Here is a 21,292-nt window from a genome sequence, read left to right as displayed (position 1 = left end):
AAATATTTAAGGAAGAGTGGCCCACATACGGAAAACAGGCCGTGATTTTCTTTTAGCCTCCTTTGTTTGCAGGCTGTGATTATGGCGGTGCTCCAAGCAATGTTTCATTGCTCTATTAGCTGCGATATCCGTTCCTTTTAAGTAATGGCAGTTAAGTGGGCCTCTCCAGACTGAACGCTGTCGGTTTTGAGGCTGACCCCGCTCTAACTGTGAAGCACACACACTGTCTGTCAGGTATGATGAGAGATTTACACATAAAAAATTGTCAATCCATGTGTTCCAAAGGTTATTTGGCTAAATACTGTGCGCTTTTACCGACGCCATCACGTAGTTACCATCATGCAGCTACTAATCCGAGAAGAGCCATATGTTTTCTCCCCATCTTCACGTCACAGTGCCTCCATATTAAAGTGATGTACTTGGAATGAGCAATTGTACATAATGTTGGTTAGTAAATTTAGTAATGTATCCAGCAGAAATTAGCACATTACTGGCCGCCGACATTTCCTGCGCTTCACTCCACTTAGATTTGCCACTCTGTAGCATATTCCGTAGTTTTGTGTGTCCCTGATAAATCCATTTATGACCCATGTCTACACTCCGAAACCCACGTTATGGTGTGTAGCGAAGCTCATTTAGTGTCCCTCTGCCACTTTCCTGCTTTCCTATTTTAATCGCGATTTCTACGCTCCCAAACGGCTGTTGGTAAGCCTCTGGGAGAGCTCGAATCACAAATTTTATCTTCAAAGTCTTCTCGTGAGATACGTGTAACAGCAGGCTGCATATTGGTTAATTCTTCTGGCAACGTATGCTCTCGGAATTTTAACAATAAGCCACACTGTAATGCACAACGCCACTCTTCTAGCATCTGTCACTGCACATGGAAGAGTATTTACTCCGTGGTACTTTCGATCATACTAAGCGAACCCATCACTGAACATGAAGCTCTTCTTTGGATCCTATTTGATCAAGCATAGTTGGTAAGGGTCTCAGAATGAGGAGAAATGCTTAATTATCGGCCGAACGAGTGTTGTGTAAGCTACTTCCTTTGTGGGTGGGCGTCACTACCTAAAAATTCTTCCAATGAATCTCAGTCTGGCATCTGTTTTTTCAGTGATTAGTTTTCTGTGGTTGTGGTCTTTCCACATTAAATAGCCAGTACACATACTTCCAGATATTTAATGGATGTTATTGTTTCCACTGAATGTTAAAAATCGTGTAATCAAATGATAACGGGTATTTCCAAAAATTCATGGGCAATGCATTATGTTGAGAGTCAACTGCCAATCACTGCACCAACCGTCTATGCTCTTCAGGTTTTTCAACACTCCGCTACAAATTTATAATGTTGAGTCTTTGCTGTATATAAGAGCATTGCCCGCAAACAGCCCCACTGTGGTTCAAACGTTATTCACCAGGTTATTTATATTTATTGAAATAGTAAGGGTCTAGTAATATTGCCTTCAGACACTGACAAAGTTTTCACGTTTTAAAATTTCTCCCCTGTGTTCTACTTGAGGCATTCAATAAGTAATGCAACGCATTTTTTTCTCACCGAATTTCGGTTGAAAACTTGCGGAATGTGTTGTGGGTCATCGCGGAATGTTCTCACTTCAGCAGCTGTAATTTCATGAAGTTCGGGTTAGGCGGTGCGCTATACTTAGCCTTCAAAATGACTGCTGTAACGGTGGTAAGTTCCAAGCAGAGAGCTGTCATTGAGTTTCTTTTGGCGGAAAACCAGAGCATCGTAGATATTTATAGGCGCATGCAGAATATCTACAGACACCTGGCAGTGAACAAAAGCACGACGAATCGTTTGGCAAAGCGTCTGTCACCATCGCAACGGCCGCGCAAAAACGTCCTATTGACCGAGTGCCGATCGCCCGCACACAGCCGTTACTGCTGCAATGTCGGAGCGTGCGGACACTCTCATTGGAGGTGATCAACGGATCAGATCACAATCACACACCTCACTCCTCAGCTGGACGTCTGTGTTAGTAGTGGTGGAACAGTCGTCCATCAGCTGGGGTACTCAAAGGGACGTTCCCACTGGATTCCTCGCCGCCTAGCAGATCATAAAGAACAATAAAGGACCATCTGTGCGGAACTGCTTGCACTTTACGAGGCTGATCGTGACAATTTTCTGTCGAACATCGGTGAAACATGGGTTCACCGATTAGTACCGGAAACAAAACGCCAACCCATGGAATGACGTCACACTACTTCTCCTCCTCAGCCGGTAAAGTGATGGAGACGGTCTTCTGGGACTCTCAAGGTGTTATTCTGTTTGATATTCTCCCTTGTGGTGCAAAGATCAACTCTGAAGTGTATTATGCCACCATCAGGAAATTGAGTGAATGACTTCAGTGTGTTCATCACCACAAAAATGTAAACGAGCTTCTCCTTCTCCATGACAACGAAAGGTCTCACACAAGTCCGCGCGCCCGAGAGGAGCGCAAAAATCTTCAGTGGACTGTTCTTACTCATCAATTCTACAACCCGGATCTCGGACCTTCAGATTTCCAACTGTCTGGCACAATAAAGGATGCACTCTGCTCGTAGCAGTACGAGGAAGATGGGGAGATTCAGCAAGACGTTAGCTCCGACGTAAGCCAGTAGAGTGCTAGCATGCAAGCATTCAGGCTCTCCAACTAAGGTGGCGTAAGGTCGTCGCAATGGATGGAAATTATGCTGAAAAATAGAGTTTTTGTAGCGAGAAGAGTGGGGAATAAAATGGTGTACTGGTATCTTGAGAAACATCCGCCAGGTTAGCCGAGAGCGCTAAGGCGCTGCTTCCTGGACTCGGGTAGGCGCGGCGGATTAACGACGAGGGCCTGTGTGCCGACCAGCCTGGGTGTGGTTTTTAGGTGGTTTTCCACATCCCGCTAGGAGAATACCGGGCTGGTCCCCACGTTCCGCCTCAGTTACGCGCGTCGCAGACATTTGACACATGTTCGCACTATTTCACGATTTACACTAGACGCAGACAGATGGGGTACACTGATTCTGTCCCAGGGGGATGCGGGGTGGCGGCAGGAAGGGCATCCGGCCACCCCTTCAAATTAACATGCCAAATCCGATTTAACCACGCCGACCTTGCGCAAATTGCGGGACAAAGGCGCAAGTGAAAGAAAGAAAGAACGACTGGTACACTGAGAAAACCAACATGTTTTAGAAAACAATATGTTGCATTACTTGTTGAACACCCCTGGTACAAGGGGCACGCTCCAACATTGCAGGAATCACTGCGGCCGGCCAACACGCAGGAGATCGGCCAGGTTGACGCAAACTTGATGCCCTGATGTCAGACGGTTCGCCCAACGACTCACCGTGCCAGGACTCCGTAGACATTCTGCAAGCGCCTATGAATATTTGCGATGCTCTGGTTTTCCTCCAAACGACACAAACGCACCTCCTTTACAGAAGTCATTTTGAAGCCTACGTATAGCGCCACCACCAGCCGGAACTTCATGAAACTATAGGGCCTGAAGCAAGAATATTCCACGATATCCAACAACAAATTCCACAATTTTCAACCGAAACTGGCCGTGAAAAAAATGTGTTGCGTTACTAACTGAACCACCCTCGTACGTATGCTCATTTCTGTTTATATGACGACAGTAAAGATCTGTGTGGAACGCCTTCCATATTTCAAGGAACGCGACATCAACCTAGAAACCTGTATCTTCTGTCTTCTGGATTTCGTGGACGAACGGTGTGAGACGGTTAACACACGATCGTTTTCTGTGGGATCCATGTTTCACAGTTTAGTGTTTCCGACGTTTGGTGCAATACACAAAACATTGATTTGATACAGTAATTTGTATTATTTGAAAATTAAAAAGTTCATCTAAGAAGCAATAAATAAATAACCAGAACATCAAGTAAAAAGCACAGCCTTAACAGATATTTTCTTACCTATAGTTGCACTCCTTTCTTAATGTTGGCACTATTTTCTCGGTTATTTGCTGATACAGTTTCAATTCGCGGCTAAGTTTCCTTATTGTTTCAAGATAGTCAGTTCTTTCTTTTTGAAATTCGCCTTGCAGGTCGGAGTTCTCACATTCCAACTCTCTTATCTGCAATAGAAAACAAACATATTGACTTTTCACTATTTTACAAAAAAAATACGGATTGTAAGACTTCCTCTTTGAAATAAATAAAAGCACAAATATTGATATTTAAAGCTTTTACTTCTTCTAAATGAGACCAAACGATTTCAGATATGCCACCTTGTTTAGCAGAATGCGTATACCCACATGAATTCTATATACAGTATTTTCCTATAATATCCGTGTTACATAACTCAAAAAATAGAAAACGTGCCGGCTTGTTTCAGCACGATAGAGTAATATACTAAAATAGAACAACAGTTATTTTCATTATGTAAACGAACTCACTGCACTTCTAACAAAAAAGGTGAGCACCCAGAAGATGTCGTCGAATGTCAATGTAACTTCCTACACGTACACATCATCGGCCGGTATGTACAAGGTGTGCAACTTTGCTTCCGCCGTTTTTCCCCCAACATTTGAGGCTTTAATGAAACAAATTGGTTACCCATGTATCATTCAAAGTAAAAAATGGTTCAAATGGCTCTGAGCACCATGGGACTCAACATCTGAGGTCATCAGTCCCCTAGAACTTAGAACTACTTAAACCTAACTAACCTAAGGACATCACATACATCCATGCCCGAGGCAGGATTCGAACCTGCGACCGTAGCGGTCGCGCGGCTCCAGACTGAAGCGCCTAGAACCGCTCAGCCACACTGGCCGGCCATTCAAAGTATTTTCCATCGCTGGCCACTACTTTCTCCCACCTTTCGGGCAGTGTACGAATCCCGCGTCGAAAAAACTGTTCATCTTTTGAAGCGATCCACGAATCGATCCAATTTGTGACTTCTTCATGAGATCGGAAGTATTGGTCAGACAGGCCATTCGCCATTGATCTAAACAGGTGATAGTCAGAGGGAGCAATGTCTGGAGAATACGGCGAGTGGGTTAGGACTTCCCATTTTAACGTTTCCAAGTCCCACTTTATCGTGCCTCTCGCTGTGTTGCGGCCGTTTGTCTCTTAATGCTCTGCTCAAACGCATTAATTGCATTCGATAACGAGCACCTGTGATTGTTTCACTTGGTTTTAACACCTCATAGTAGACGACACCGAGCTGGTCCCACCAAATGCAGAGCATGATATTGAAGCCGTGAATATTCGGTTTGGTCATCGAAGTGGAAGCATGGCTGGGATATCCCTATGATTTTTTGCGTTTAGGGTTATCGTAATAAACCCATTTTTCGTCCTCTGTCACAATGCGATGCAGAAATCCCTTCCGTTTTGGCTTCTGAAGCAACTGTTCACAAACTCACAAACGCCGTTCAACGTCTCTTGGTTTCAGCTCACACAGGACCCAAGTTCCTTCTATCTGAATCATGCCCATAGCCTTGAGACATTTTGAAATGGCTTGCTGTGTCACTCCCACTAAACGTGCCAATTCTTCTTGAGTTTGACGCCAGTCTTCACTCAGCAATGTCACCAATTCCGCATCTTCGAAAACATTCTCTCTTCCACCACTATGCCAGTCTACGACGTTAAAATCACCATTCTTGAAGCGTTGAAACCACTCACGACACGTTCTTTCACTAATAGCGTCCTTACCATACGTACTTGAGAGCATTCGATGAGACTCAGCCGCTCTTTTCTTCATACTGAAACAAAACAGTAACAGCTCCCGCAAATGACGAGAATTAGGATCTTAAACTGACATTTTCAATCAAGAACAACTTTATGATGTAGACACAAATCGACTAAAGTTTGAATGAGGTTATGTTGAGCGAGGACCAAGCTAACTGTCCTACACTTGCGATCTGTTTCTTTCGACCGCTACTTATCGTTGTCGCCACCTATCGGCAATCGGTGGACGCAAAGTTGTACTCCCTATAAGTAATGGAGTCCCAGTTCTCTGTGACACACTGAACGGCCACCAGAGTGAACTGGTGTTGTTCGTGTCTAGTGTTGCTATCAGGCCTGGTAGAGCGTAGTACGAGCGTGAACAGCGCCAGATGTCGAGTGATCATTGACAGACACACATGTATGCGCGTACGTGTATGAAACAGCGTTATCAGCAACTGGCAGAGTTGGAAAGGAGCCTCAATGTGGACCTCCATTTTGCTGGCTGGCCGGAAGCCACCGTGCGGTGCGTGGCGGAGGGTACTCTGTACCACTATTTCTCATTTCGTTTCCTGTTCCACTCGCAAACAGAGCGAGGGATAAACGACTATCTATATGCCTCCGTCTTTCTTTCTTTCACTGGTGCCATGTCCCGCGCTGACGCAGGGTGGGCATTGTTAGGAACGGATTTGGCAAGGTTAGTATAAAGGTGTGGTCGGATGCCCTTCCTGCCGCCACCCCGTACCCCCCGGGACGGAATTAGTGTACCCCTGCTGTCTGCGTCTAGCGTAATTCATGGAATAGTGCGAACTTGGTCAGATGTCTGCGAGTCTTGTAACTGAGGCGGGACGTGGGGACCCGTCCGGTATTCACCTAGCGGAATGTGGAAAACCGCCTAAAAACCACATCCAGGCTGGCCGGCACACCGGCCGACGTCGGTAATCCGCCGGGAGGATTCGATCCGGGGCTGGTGCGCCTATCCGAGTCCAGGAAGCACTGCATTAGCGCTCTCGGCTAACCTGGCGGGTTATCTATAAGCCTAAGTAGGAGCCCTAATTTCTCGTATCTTGCCTTCACGGTCCTTACGCGCAATGTATATTGGAGGCAGTAGAATCGTTCGGCAGTCAGCTTCAAATGCCGGTTCTCTAAATTTTCGCAATAGCGTTTCTCGAAAAGAACGTCGCAATATCCAGATTTATGGGGCATTCGGATGTGACACTGGCATGATTAAGTCTGCATGGGAATCGGATGGCAGCCATACTCGTCGTCAAAGTTCCGGTCCATAAGATCTGACCACAAGGGTTGTGCAGCAAGCACGTCGTCAGTCCATCACATCTGGACCTGCCCTCCGACAACAGTTAATGGATTCTCTGCATTATTCAGTGTTATCCCGCACCATTAGATGGAGAATGGCAGCTGCCGGAGTGGGAAATTACTGTTCCAGGCGAATTCTGCCGTTAACACAGCAACACAAACGTCTATGTTTGGAGTGGTACGATGGCCAGGAAACAAGGACTGCTGATGAATGGCGTATTGTGTTCAGCGATGAATCACGGTTCTGCACTACCACAGATGACCAACTTCGGTAAGTATAGTGCCTACCTAAGGAGAGATCCCATCGTTCCAATGTTTTGGAGAGGCACAACGTTGTTACTCTTGACAACATGCTGCGGAGAGCCATCGGGCATAACGTCATGTGATGGCTAGTAGTGACTGAGGGAACTCTGACGTCCTTCGGCATCATCATGTGTTACCTCTCATGCGACAATATCGTGGTGCCATTTTTCAACTGGGCTATCCCAGTCTCTGTGAACTGTGATACTGAGGGTCACGTGGGTCAGCGAGATCCAAAAAAATGGTTCAAATGGCTTTGAGCACTATGGGACTCAACTTCTGAGGTCATCAGTCCCCTAGAACTTAGAACTACTTAAACCTAACTAACCTAAGGACATCACACACATCCATGCCCGAGGCAGGATTCGAACCTGCGACCGTGGCGGTCACGCGGTTCCAGACTGTAGCGCCAATAACTGCTCGGCCACTCCGGCCGGCTCAGCGAGATCCACAGGTCTGTCTTCGATAGATGATGTATGGAACCAGCAGTTACAACAGTTGTTGGCCAGTTTGCCTCAGGAGGAGATGCAGCAGCTTTATGAAACCCTTCCCAACGGAATTCAGCATGCATCCATGCCAGAAGTGGTGTTACGTCATACCGAGAAGTGAGGCCATATTGCCAAGTTTTATGTGAATGTGATTCGATTTTGTAGTCACTGAAATAACATCACGTACCCTGCCAACTCGTGAAATTCCACTTCGTTTCCTCCTCCCCTTCTAGGTGCTTTACTTTTTTTGTCTGGCTGTGTATATTAGTTTTTATGGATCTCCTTTCTACTACATAGGATCGCAATGATAACAGACTACAAATTTATTAATTGTGTCTTACATCAGAGCTGATATGATCAACTTTATGAAATTTTCTGAACTAGCTAACAAAATGACCCGTTAGATGGACATAAAAAAATAGACACATAGAACAATCGTTTTGTTGAGTAGTGATACTTCGTATTTCTGTGCCAAACATGACGCTTTTCAATTTGAAAATGAAACTATATCAATTTAACAGGAAGTCCACACTAACCTTCATTTTGTACTTCTTCAGCAATTCTGTTTTTGTACGGAGCTCTTGGTCTATATCATCATAAACCTGCAACAATAAGAATTAATCGGTTTACATTTTACTCATTATTGTCTCTAAAACAAGTAAGAAATTTAATCATATGGTTGAAGGCCATTTGCAGAAGGTGTTCATACAAGTGAATCAAATTAAAGTGTACAAGCTCTCATCTTTCCGATGAAGAAGAAAATTCTGAAATGGTGGAACGTAAGAATTTGGAAAATATTTCTGTTAGATTACATAGCAGTGAGAGGATATTTACTTTAGTTATCACAACTTATACTAACGTTGGAAACACATCCTCAGCTTTTGACAGGTATTTATCTCCAGATACACAAAAGAAAAGTTTTATTAATGAAACATTAGTTAATTCATCACTAATGAAACATTATTTGGGCAGATGTGCTGAAAGACGTAATGCAGTCTTTTCCTCAGATGATTATTCGTCAAAAAATGGAAAGCAAGTTTAGGATTTAACGTCCCGTCGGCATCGAACTCATCAGAGACGGAGGAAAAGAGCCACGTGGAAACGTGAAGGGGCACGTACAGCACAAAAGCGTACAGGCCGACCTCGTCTCTTGATTGACAGAGACCGCCGATAGTTGAAGAGGGTCGTGATGTGTAATAGGCAGACATCTATCCAGAACATCACACAGGAATTCCAAACTGCATCAGGATCCACTGCAAGTACTATGACGGACAGGAGGTGAGAAAACTTGGATATGAGCGGCTGCTCATAAACCACATATGACGCCAGTAAATGCCAAACGACGCTTCGCTTGGTGTAAGGAGCGTAAACATTGGACGATTGAACAGTGGAAAAACGTTGTGTGGAGTGACGAATCACGGTGCACAATGTGCCGATCCGACGGCGGGGTGTGGGTATGGCGAATGCCCGGTGAACGTCATCTGCCAGCGTGTGTAGTGCCAGCAGTAAAATTAGGAGGCGGTGGTGTTATGGTGTGGTCGTGTTCTTCATGGAGGGGGCTTGTACCCCATGTTGTTTCGCGTGGCACTATCACAGCACAGCCCTACACTGATGTTTTAAGCACCTTCATACTTCCCACTGTTGAAGAGCAACTCGTGGATAGCTATTGCATCTTTCAACACGATCGAGCACATGTTCATAATGCACGGCTTGTGGTGGAGTGATTATACGACAATAACATCCCTGTAATGGGCTTGGCCTACACAGTCCTGACCTGAATGCTATAGAATACATTTGAGATATTTGGGAACGCCGACTTCGTGCCAGGCCTCAACGACCGACATCGATACCTCTCTTCAATGCAGTACTCCGTGAAGAATGGGCTGCCATTCCCCAAGAAGTCTACAAGCACGTGATTGAACGTATGCCTACGAGAGTGGAAGCTGTCATCAAGGCTAACGGTGGGCCGACACCATATTGAATTCCAGCATTACAGATGGAGGGCACCACAAACTTGTAAGTCATTTTCAGTCGGGTGTCCGGATACTTTTGATCACACAATGTACTTCCTCGTATCTAATGATCTCTCTGGCGAAGGGACATTAAGCGGTATGAAAACAGAATTTGCTCTTCTTATCTTGCAGGTTATACATTGGTAGACACAGTTGTAACACATAGCTTGCGCAGTTACCTAGTTAACAAGGAAAGACAATGTCTTCAATGCGTTTACAGTAATCAAAAATAAAACAAAATTTTATTAAAGAACAGCGCCAAATGTCTTAGGATACCGCCACATGAACGCGCCATAGGCGAACTGTGCATTCCGTTCAGCTGATCTTCCAAGTCATTTACCGTTTCTAATAGAATTACGTCCTCGTCGGGAAACCTCGTAAGTTTTTATTTCTTCTCTCTGATCTTCAAGTCTCCTTCCCAGATTTTTCTTTTGTTTTCTTTACTGTTTTCATTTGACTTATCTTCGTACATACACACACAAAATGTATGCCAGTCAAGTGATGTCATTTTATATAAGAATGTTTCCAAAAATGTTTTTGTATTTGTTTTAGTTATATTAAAGTTCACAGCAGGCTGCTGAAGTAAGCTTTGCAGAGTGATTGAAGTCGGTAAATGACAAATGAGTAAAGAGATGTATGTGGGGTGGTATGCAAATATATCTGTATGTATTTCGAGGGAAAGGTAGAATAATATTGCGATACAACTACGGTTTAATCTTGTTTTGATATATATTCTGCATTTTTTGTCGTTTAAAGTGTCAGATACCATGTGTTAAAATAATTAAAGAACAATAAATACTCCTCCACCTGCCAGTAATACTACTAGTATTACTACTACTGTGTACCTTCCGACATATACTCTGCGATTGCTTGAGGCACGTGTAGATGTAGTATTTTTTTCAAGCAATGAAATGGAGCTGTTATTGATAATACCATTCACAACGAGATATAAATTCTTAATGCATCTGTGAGCGTTTACAAGTAGAAATACTCTGCGAATAACTAATAAAATAACTGACAATAAAATTTAACACTAATTTACTAAGGTTGAATGATTGTTTAAAACTACGTCAGTACATAAAATCAGTGATTAGAAAGACGTAAGCTGCGCGAGAGGTCCGTACGATAGTGTGTTAAAATGAATGGTACCAGTTCCTGAATTTGTCAGTCGGCACGGACATTCGATCAGGGGACGTGTGGTCACGCAACCACACCTGTTACTGGCGGGCCAATCACCTATCGATCCACTGCATAAAGTTTAGCTGCGCTTGAACCGGGCAACCGTAGCAGACTAACTGATTATCCTACGTTCGCCGTGAGTACGTCGGCTACATAAAATGCAGGTAGAAAACTAGTGTGACAGCGCAGTTCTTACTTCTCTTACGTTATTGACTCTGCGTATACTATTACTTGTAATATCAGATTATTGGCAAATGATGCAGTTACCTATGAGGACGATTTATATGATAAAAACTGTATTCACAATAAAATGAATGCCCCTAGCTGCATACAGGCCTTGATATAAGTCAACGAGGGAAGTTGAAACTGTGTGCCCCGACCGGGACTCGAACTCGAGATCTCCTGCTTAAATGGCAGACGCTCTATCCATCTGAGCCACCGAGGACGCAGAGGATAAGGCGACTGCAGGAACTTATCTCTGGCACGCCTCCTGTGAGACCCACATTCGCAACTTATTGTCCCGCACTATATTCATAGTGCCCCTGCCCATTATACTCATTACTCGTGGCTTTACTGCCGATTCCCGTAAGAGATCGGACATTGTTTGTGCATCTGCACAGAAAAACGGCAATAAAAACTAAACGAGCAGCGATAGAAATACAGCCCACATCTCGTGGTCGTGCGGTAGCGTTTTCGCTTCCCACGCCCGGGTTCCCGGGTTCGATTCCCGGCGGGGTCAGGGATTTTCTCTGCCTCGTGATGGCTGGGTGTTGTGTGCTGTCCTTAGGTTAGTTAGGTTTAAGTAGTTCTAAGTTCTAGGGGACTTATGACCACAGCAGTTGAGTCCCATAGTGCTGAGAGCCATTTTTTTGAACCGATAGAAATACACCGTTTGTTGCAATATGCTTGGGTCAACAGTACATTTTCAGGCAGACAAACTTTCGAAATTACAGTAGTTACAATTTTCAACAACAGATGGCGCTGCAAGTGATGTGAAAGATATAGAAGACAACGCAGTCTGTGGGTGCGCCATTCTGTACGTCGTCTTTCTGCTGTAAGCGTGTGCTGTTCACAACGCGCAAGTGTGCTGTAGACAACATGGTTTATTCCTTAGAACAGAGGATTTTTCTGGTGTTGGAATTCCACCGCCTAGAACACAGTGCTGTTGCAACAAGACGAAGTTTTCAACGGAGGTTTAATGTAACCAAAGGACCGAAAAGCGATACAATAAAGGATCTGTTTGAAAAATTTCAACGGACTGGGAACGTGACGGATGAACATGCTGGAAAGGTAGGGCGACCGCGTACGGCAACCACAGAGGGCAACGCGCAGCTAGTGCAGCAGGTGATCCAACAGCGGCCTCGGGTTTCCGTTCGCCGTGTTGTAGCTGCGGTCCAAATGACACCAACGTCCACGTATCGTCTCATGCGCCAGAGTTTACACCTCTAGCCATACAAAATTCAAACGCGGCAACCCCTCAGCGCCGCTACCATTGCTGCACGAGAGACATTCGCTAACGATATAGTGCACAGGATTGATGACGGCGATATGCATGTGGGCAGCATTTGGTTTACTGACGAAGCTTATTTTTACCTGGACGGCTTCGTCAATAAACAGAACTGGCGCATATGGGGAACCGAAAAGCCCCATGTTGCAGTCCCATCGTCCCTGCATCCTCAAAAAGTACTGGTCTGGGCCGCCATTTCTTCCAAAGGAATCATTGGCCCATTTTGCAGATCCGAAACGATTACTGCATCACGCTATCTGGACATTCTTCGTGAATTTGTGGCGGTACAAACTGCCTTAGACGACACTGCGAACACCTCGTGGTTTATGCAAGATGGTGCCCGGCCACATCGCACGGCCGACGTCTTTAATTTCCTGAATGAATATTTCGATGATCGTGTGATTGCTTTGGACTATCCGAAACATACAGGAGGCGGCGTGGATTGGCCTCCCTATTCACCAGACATGAACCCCTGTGACTTCTTTCTGTGGGGACACTTGAAAGACCAGGTGTACCGCCAGAATCCAGAAACAATTGAACAGCTGAAGCAGTACATCTCATCTGCATGTGAAGCCATTCCGCCAGACACGTTGTCAAAGGTTTCGGGTAATTTCATTCAGAGACTACGCCATATTATTGCTACGCATGGTGGATATGTGGAAAATATCGTACTATAGAGTTTCCCAGACCGCAGCGCCATCTGTTGTTGAAAATTGTAACTACTGTAATTTCGAAAGTTTGTCTGCCTGAAAATGTACTGTTGTCCCAAGCATATTGCAACAAACGGTGTATTTCTATCGCTGCTCGTTTAGTTTTTATTGCCGTTTCAAATATACCGGTCATTTTTGAAACACCCTGTATATATATATATATATATATATATATATATATATATATATATATATATATATATATATATATATATGAAGATGGTATCTGTTCTTTCGGACATGTCCGGAAGAAAAGATACCATCTTCATATATTCATATAAAAACTGTGTTGTTGTCCAGTCGGATCTTAACAAAATATTTACCTCTTACGAAGATAGGCAGATAGCTCTTAACGTAAAGAAATGTGAACTTAAGGATTTCACAAAATGTCAAAACGTGGTAGCTTTTTACTGAACAGTTAATAACATACAGTCGAGGAAAGTCGTCACCCACAAATATCTGAGAGTAACAAATCATGGGGATAGGAAGGGAGATGGATCACAAGGACTCAATTGTAGGTAAAGAAAATGGATGGAACAGATTTATTGTTAAGGTACCGGGGAAGTTCAGTTCATCTAGCGGAGAGATTGCTTTAACCCGCAAACTACAGTACGGTGCGTGGCGAAGGATACCTTGTACCACTGCTAATCACTTCAGTTTATCTAGCGTAGAGATTGCACTACATCTACATCCGCTTACATACCCCGCAACTTGTACCACCACTAGTCAGTTCCTTTCCTGTTCCAGTCGCAGTAGAACGAAGGAAAAATGGCTATCTACATGTCTCCGTACGGTCCCTGATTTCACTTATCTTCGTGGTCCTAAAAGCGAAATGTACGTTGTCGCCAGTAGAATCGTTTTGCAGTCAGCTTCAAATACCGGTCCTCTAGATTTTCTCAATAGTATTCCTCGTATAGAATGTCGCCTTGCCATTTGAGTTCCAGAAGTACATCCGTAACACTTGAGTGTTGTTCGAACCTACTAGTAACAAATCTAGCAGCCCGCTGCTAAAAAGCTTCGATATCATCCTTAAATCAGACCTGGCAAGAACCCCAAGCACTCTAGCAGTGTGTTCTATACGCGGTCTTCTATGCAGATGAACCACACTTTCCTAATCTCCCAATAAGCCGGAGTCGACCATTCCCCGTCCCTCCTATCGTACTTAAGTGCTCTTTCCATTTCATATCGCTTTGCAACGTTGCATCCAGATACACTACTAGCCATTAAAATTGCTACACCACGAAGATGACGTGCTACAGACGCGAAATTTCACCGACAGAAAGAAGATGCTGTGATATGCAAATGATTAGCTTTTCAGAGCATTCACAGAAGGTTGGCGCCGGTGGCGACACCTACAACGTGCTCACATGAGGAAAGTTTCCAACCGATTTCTCAGTCACAAGCAGCAGTTGACCGGCGTTGCCTGGTGAAACGTTGTTGTGATGCCTCGTGTAAGGATGAGAAACGCGTACCATCACCTTTCCGACTTTGATAAAGGTCGGATTGTAGCCTATCGTGATTACGGTTTATCGTATCGCGACATTGCTGCTCGCGTTAGTCGAGATCCAATGACTGTTAGCAGAATATGGAATCGGTGGGTTCAGGAGGGTAATACGGAACCCCGTAATGGATCCCAACGGCCTCGTATCACTAACAGTCGAGATGACAGGCATCTTCTCCGCACGGCTGCAACGGATCAAATGGTTCAAATGGCTCTGAGCAGTATGGGACTTAACATCTGTGGTCATGAGTCCCCTAGAACTTAGAACTACTTAAACCTAACTAACCTAAGGACACCACACACATCCATGCCCGAGGCAGGATTCGAACCTCCGACCGTAGCAGTCGCGCGGTTCCGGACTGAGCGCCTAGAACCGCTAGACCACCGCGGCCGGCTGTAACGGATCGTGCAGCCACGTCTCGATCCCTGAGTCAACAGATGGGGACGTTTGCAAGACAACAACTATCTGCACGAACAGTTCGACAACGTTTGCAGCAGCATGGACTATCAGCTCGGAGACCATGGCTGCGGTTACCCTTGATGCTGTATCACAGACAGGAGCGCCTGCGATGGTATACTCAACGACGAAACTGGGTGCACGAATGGCAAAACATCATTTTTTCGGATGAATCCAGGTTCTGTTAACAGCATCACGATGGTCGCATCCGTGGTTGGCGACATCGCGGTGAACGCACAATTGGAAGCGTGTATTGGTCATCGCCATACTGGCGTATCACCCGGCGTGATGGTATGGGGTGCCATTGGTTACACGTCTCGGTCACCTCTTGTGCGCATTGACGGCACTTTCAACAGTGGACGTTACATTTAAGATGTATTACGACCCATGGCTCTACCCTTCATTCGAGCCCTGCGAAACCCTACATTTCAGCAGGATAATGCGTGTTGCAGGTCCTGTACGAACCTTTCTGGATACAGAAATTGTTCGACTGCTGCCCTGGCCAGCACATTCTCCAGATCTCTCACCAATTGAAAGCGTCTGGTCAATGGTGGCCGAGCAACTGGCTCGTCACAATACGCCAGTCACTACTCTTGATGAACTGTGGTATCGTGTTGAAGCTGCATGTGTAGCTGTACCTGTACACGCCATCCAAGCTGTGTTTGACTCAATGCCCAGGCGGATCAAGGCCGTTATTACTGCCAGAGGTTGTTGTTCTGAGTAGTGATTTCTCAGGATCTATGCACCCAAATTGCGTGAAAATGTAATCAGTTCTAGTATAATATATTTGTCCAATGAATGCTCGTTTATCATCTGCATTTCTTCTTGGTGTAGCATTTTTAATGGCCAGTAGTGTATCTAATCTATGTGACTGTATCACGCAGTAAACATTGTGGTATTGTTTTTCCTACTCATCTACATATCTTAGATTTCTCCATATTTAAGGTAAGCTTCCATTCACCAACTAGAAATTTTGTCTAAGTCGTCTTGCATTCTCCTGCATACTTCTGCAGTATGCTTGATCCGCATCAGATAGAACTGGCAGTGGATAACGAGTACATAGAACAAAACACAACACGAGTGGTCAGAGTCTTATTTGCCTCAGTGGACTGTGTAACAGAAATTCTGAGATATCACAACTGGCATACACTCTGAAGAAAAGACCCCTAGTACGACGCGAGAACCTGCTTAAAAAGCTGTGAGAATTGGTTTTCATTAATGGTTGCATTTACATTGTTTAACTCATTAAGATCGCTCCGAAGGAGAAATAAAGATAACATTTGACCAACACCGTGCCGCACAGGTGCGGGCCGAGTAGCTGATGTTCAAATCCTTGAATGGGACGGGAAGAAATATTGCAGTACAGTGTAATGTAAGGAAGCATCTAGCGCACACTGGGTACTGAGTTGCACACCTTGAGCATGAGCCCGTCGTCGTCGCTGACCTTGGACAGGACCTGTGCGAGGGCTCTGAGGCGACGCTCAGACGCGCGCTTCTTCCGCAGCCGCTTCTCCTTCAGTTCCTCGTCGTTGGCGCACTCACCGCCTATCATGCTCTTCTGCAGCCTTTCTAACCTACAACAGAAACATACTCACTTTTCTAGAAACGAGACCCGAATGCTGCGCTGGAACACTGGAACAAGAGCTAGGCTGAACTTACATTTACCAATAAAGAATAAATATAAAATCCAAAATACGAGGGTCACTCCAAAAGAAATGCACACTATTTTTGTAAAAATACAGCTTTCACTCTGCATGTGTGAAAGTCTTACAGTGTGTAGATACATCCTTCCCGCTTGTTTTCAAACTTAGTTCAACCTGTTCCCGTGAGTGGCGCTGTCACAGCATGTCTTCAAGATGGCTGCCGCACTTGACGTTCGTCAGAAGCAACGTGCTGTCATAGAATTCCTGTGCTGTGGAAACGAGACAGTCGGGAACATCCACAAGATGTTGAAAAAGGTGTATGGAGATGCTGCTGTCGATCGCAGTACATTTAGTCGGTGGGCAAGCAGGTTACGTGATGAAAGCGGGCACGGCAATATTGAGGATTGTCCTTGCAGCGAAAGGCCTCGTACTGCACACACTCCAGACAATGTGCAGAGAGTTAACGAATTGGTGACTGCTGACAGTGAACGAATTGTCACGCTACGTTGGGATAGGGGAAGGAAGTGTTTGCAGAATACTGAAAGTGTTGGCGTTAAAAAAGGTTTGTGCCAGGTGGGTTCCTAAGATGTTGACAGTGGCTCACAAAGAAACAAGAAAAACGGTATGCAGCGAACTTTTGGAACAGTACGACAATGGTGGAGATGAATTTCTTGGAAGAATTGTGAAAGGTGATGACACATTGCTCCATCATTTTTCACCAGAGACGATGAGGCAATCAATGGAGTGGCATCATGCAAATTCACCCAAGAAAAAAATTCAAAACCACACCTGCTGGAAAAGTTATGGCTACGGTGTTTTTCGATTCCGAAGGACTCCTGCTTGTGGTCATAATGCCAAGTGGAACCACCATAAATTGTGATGCATATGTGACGACACTGAAGAAACTTCAAGCTCAACTGAGTCGTGTTCGACCACATCGGCAAAAGAAGAATGTTGTGCTGTTGCACGACAACGCATTGCCATATGTCAGTCAAAAAACCATGGAAGCGACCACAAAACTCGGATGGACGACACTGAAACACCCGCCTTACAGTCCTGACCTGGCTCCATGTGACTATCATCTCTTTGGGAAACTGAAAGACTCTCTTAGTGGAACAAGGTTTGAAGATGAAGACTCCCTTGTGCACGCTGCCAAACAGTGGCTCCTACAGGTTGGTCCAGAATTTTACCGTGCGGGTGTACAGGCGCTGGTTTCAAGGTGGCCTAAGGCAGTTGAGAGGGATGGAAATTATGTGGAGAAATGAAAATATTGTTCCTAAAGGATCTATCTACACACCGTAAAACTTTCAAACGTGTAGAATAAAAGATGGATTTAAAAAAAAATAGTGTGCATTTCTTTTGGTGTCTCCCTCGTATCATTCTCTACCGAGAAATAAAACTGTACAATAAACTGCTCAAGGATGAGATTACTGAAACGAAATTACCTAAAAAGATGTTAAAAAGTACCTGTTAAGCAACACGCTCTACACGGTGAAGGATTATTTTGTTAACACTAAGTAGGGGCTTGGTAAAAAATGTAACATCATCATTATTGTACAGTTCTAGTTTCCCAGGGACTGTTAATGAGCCTCTTCCACTTCTTTCAGTCCACGTAAGCTCACCAGAAAAAATAGAAATCACCTCCTTAAAACAGCACATTGGTCGCTTAAGAGCGCTGTAGACGGTGCAAAACTGGTACCAGGCGCTCATGTGACCCTCCAATACTGACTTAAGTCATTGCAATGATGTAGTCTGTATGTGTCAGTCGGTTGTATGGAATCAGAGCTGTAAGGTGGGTCGACGTGGAGATGTGTGTTCGGCGTGTCCGTGACCACGCCGAGGATGAAGTTGCCAGATTTGTTGGTTCATCATCGCACTGTGCAGCGTGGCTACAAGGAATGGTGTATTACTCGCAACCATGCAAGACGGCGTAAGAACAGTAACCGGTTAACGATTTTATCTGACAGGAACCGGAGACGAGTGTCACATGCAACAATCGGTTTCAATCCCGACAGGAATTATTCAAATTTTGGATTTTCAGCTTTTGTATTTTTTCTATCTTTGCAATTACAATTATGCAAAAACACTGTTTTTTCTCTTGTTACCCAAACATGTTTCGACACCTTTGTGCCATCATCAGAGGGTTTTGTTTATTGAAATTCGTAAGAAGTGAACCTATTTTAGATTGTAACTGATCTAACAAAGTGATTGTACATTATAAGGTTTTGCGGAGCCATCTGTATGGCGTCCTATACTGATAGCTTGTCATCTGCAACACAGATAATGTAAATGTGAGGTTTATCAGCGAGTTAACACAGCCCTGGATTTAAAAAGAAACGTGACTTTGGTTCAAATGGGTGTGAATTCCTAAGGGACCAAACTGCCGAGGTCATCGGTCCCTAGACTTACACACTACTTAAACTAACGTAAACTAACTTATACTAAAAACAACAAACACACACCCATGCCCGAGGGCGGACTCGAACCTCCGAGGGGACGGCCCGCGCATTCCGTGACACGGCGCCCAAGACCTCGCGGCCACTCCGTGGGGCGTGATTTTGGTGTGGCAAAATGTTTTGCGTATATATTTGTTATTACTCACGTTTTATTGTGGCTGATCCTTCTCATTTTGCGTTCTGAGGGCACTGCACGCACATGTTAATGTACTTTGTGTAATGTCGGGCCGCGCGGGATTAGCCGAGCGGTCTCATGCGCTGCAGTCATGGACTGTGCGGCTGGTCCCGGCGGAGGTTCATCTACATCTACATTGATACTCCGCAAGCCCCCAACGGCGTGTGGCGGAGGGCATGGGTGTGTGTGTTTGTCCCTAGGATAATTTAGGTTAAGTAGTGCGTAACCTTAGGGACTGATGACCTTAGCAGTTAAGTCCCATAAGATCTCACACACATTTCAACATTTTTTTGTAATTTCGGTTTTACGAACGCCTTTTCACTCCGCAAAACGCGGTGAGCACTATGTTGTTGTGAGTTCTAACCCCGTCGGCGTTCATTTGTTCCCGAGAGAGAGTTCGGCGCTGAATTTGAATTTTGTTTACTTTTATCTCTCTTTTTCCGTGTGTGAGTGTGTGTGTGTGTGTGTTTGTGTGTCAACTAGAATAGCAACAGATTTAAAAATTCACATTTACATCATTGGTTTGTAGAAGACAAGCTTTCACTGCAGGACAGCATGGTTTTCCAAATTTAATCGGGCTGTTCTTGTAGGCTCCAACCTTATTAAATGTCCTTACCACCGTACTCTGGACGTGCTGATGCTGTCTAAATGGGATGCCAGCTTTCTTTCTCACCTCTTCGTTCCTTAATATATTCATCTTTGTCTTCTGGGTGGTAGATCTAAGGAATTTCATTTCTGATGCCTGCTGTCGAACAGCAATCATTTCACTGGATTTGGAATCATGACGTCCAATAAAAGGATTCTCACTTGTTTTTAGAATTCCGAACCCTTCTTCACTCTGCTGTTAATCTCCTGTAGAATCAAATTATACGTGGAGATTATGCTTCCGACGCACGGGAAGGCGTCTCCACACTCTGGCTAGTGCTCTCCTAGTTTATCACTTTCGGGATGCCCCTCTTTGTTAACTGCCATCACCACTGCCTTGGTATCGGTGGTGTGGAGGTTGTATTCCTGGAACTGGGATTTCGACACGTTGAAAATCTGCTCTGAAAGTCCTTTTCTCTTTCAAGTTTACCAAAACTTTTCTTGAGTGTCTTTATTATGGCGGCAGTGTACTTTGTTACTGAACTCCACAATTAAGTGACACCTATCGGCTGGGAATGACACGGCGGCTGGTCGATACCGCTGGGCTTTCCGAAGCCTGAGCGAACGGAGTTGCTCTATGTCACTGCTACATCTGGCTATTGCAGTCTGTGGAGCGTGAAAATTTTCAGAACTCCGACATCGATTGTTCTGTGAGTTCACTTGTTCCGACAAATGCAGTCATGCTTCATCATTAAAATAGAGCATTTCAGGATCAGCCTCTCCGCCGTGCACAGAATGCAATAGCCCCTTGCAGTACTGACGTCGAGCAACATCATCTAAATTGGTCTTCCGATGCACTACAGTTAAATGATAATTAATTGAAACCCTCAGCTGCCGACAGGTGTTGTTGATATGCCTCGATGGGAACAGCTGAAAATGTGTGACCTGACCGGGATCTCCCGCTTACATGGCAGACGCTCTATCCATCTGAGCCACCGAGGACACAAAGGAATAACGCGACTAATCCCTTACACGCTTCCCGTGGGACCCACATTCACAACTGTCCACAATCTACATACGTAATGTACCTAATAGATATCGTTACTTTGAGAGGTTTCAATTTGAGATGGTGCACAGCATTGTGAGTAGATGCTACTGACACATCCGTCTAAAGCGCTGAATGAAAAAGATACACTCTAAGACAAAAAAAAGACGCGCCACGAAGGAATTATCCTAATGGGACAGAGAACGGTAGATGTGACGTACATGTACAGACAAACAAATGATTACAACTT

The 21,292-nt window shown here is 44.8% G+C and overlaps 1 protein-coding gene across 1 annotated transcript in view; it reads right to left on the bottom strand.

Moving 5' to 3' along the window:
* The window catches only part of LOC124722539 (osmotic avoidance abnormal protein 3), a 372,346-nt gene that overhangs the window by 130,610 nt on the left and 220,444 nt on the right, over positions 1 to 21,292 (bottom strand). The window contains exons 11-13 of the mRNA XM_047247684.1: positions 16,553 to 16,712; positions 8,309 to 8,374; positions 3,919 to 4,079 (exon numbers count right to left, since the gene is read on the bottom strand). Coding sequence (XP_047103640.1) covers positions 3,919 to 4,079; positions 8,309 to 8,374; positions 16,553 to 16,712 — 387 coding nt within the window. The remainder of the gene's footprint in view (positions 1 to 3,918; positions 4,080 to 8,308; positions 8,375 to 16,552; positions 16,713 to 21,292) is intronic.

The sequence above is a fragment of the Schistocerca piceifrons genome, chromosome X (assembly GCF_021461385.2).
Source record: "Schistocerca piceifrons isolate TAMUIC-IGC-003096 chromosome X, iqSchPice1.1, whole genome shotgun sequence".
Lineage (NCBI taxonomy): Eukaryota > Metazoa > Arthropoda > Insecta > Orthoptera > Acrididae > Schistocerca > Schistocerca piceifrons.
The sequence above is the reverse complement of the archived record's forward strand: the minus strand, read 5'-3'. Positions and strand labels throughout refer to the sequence as shown.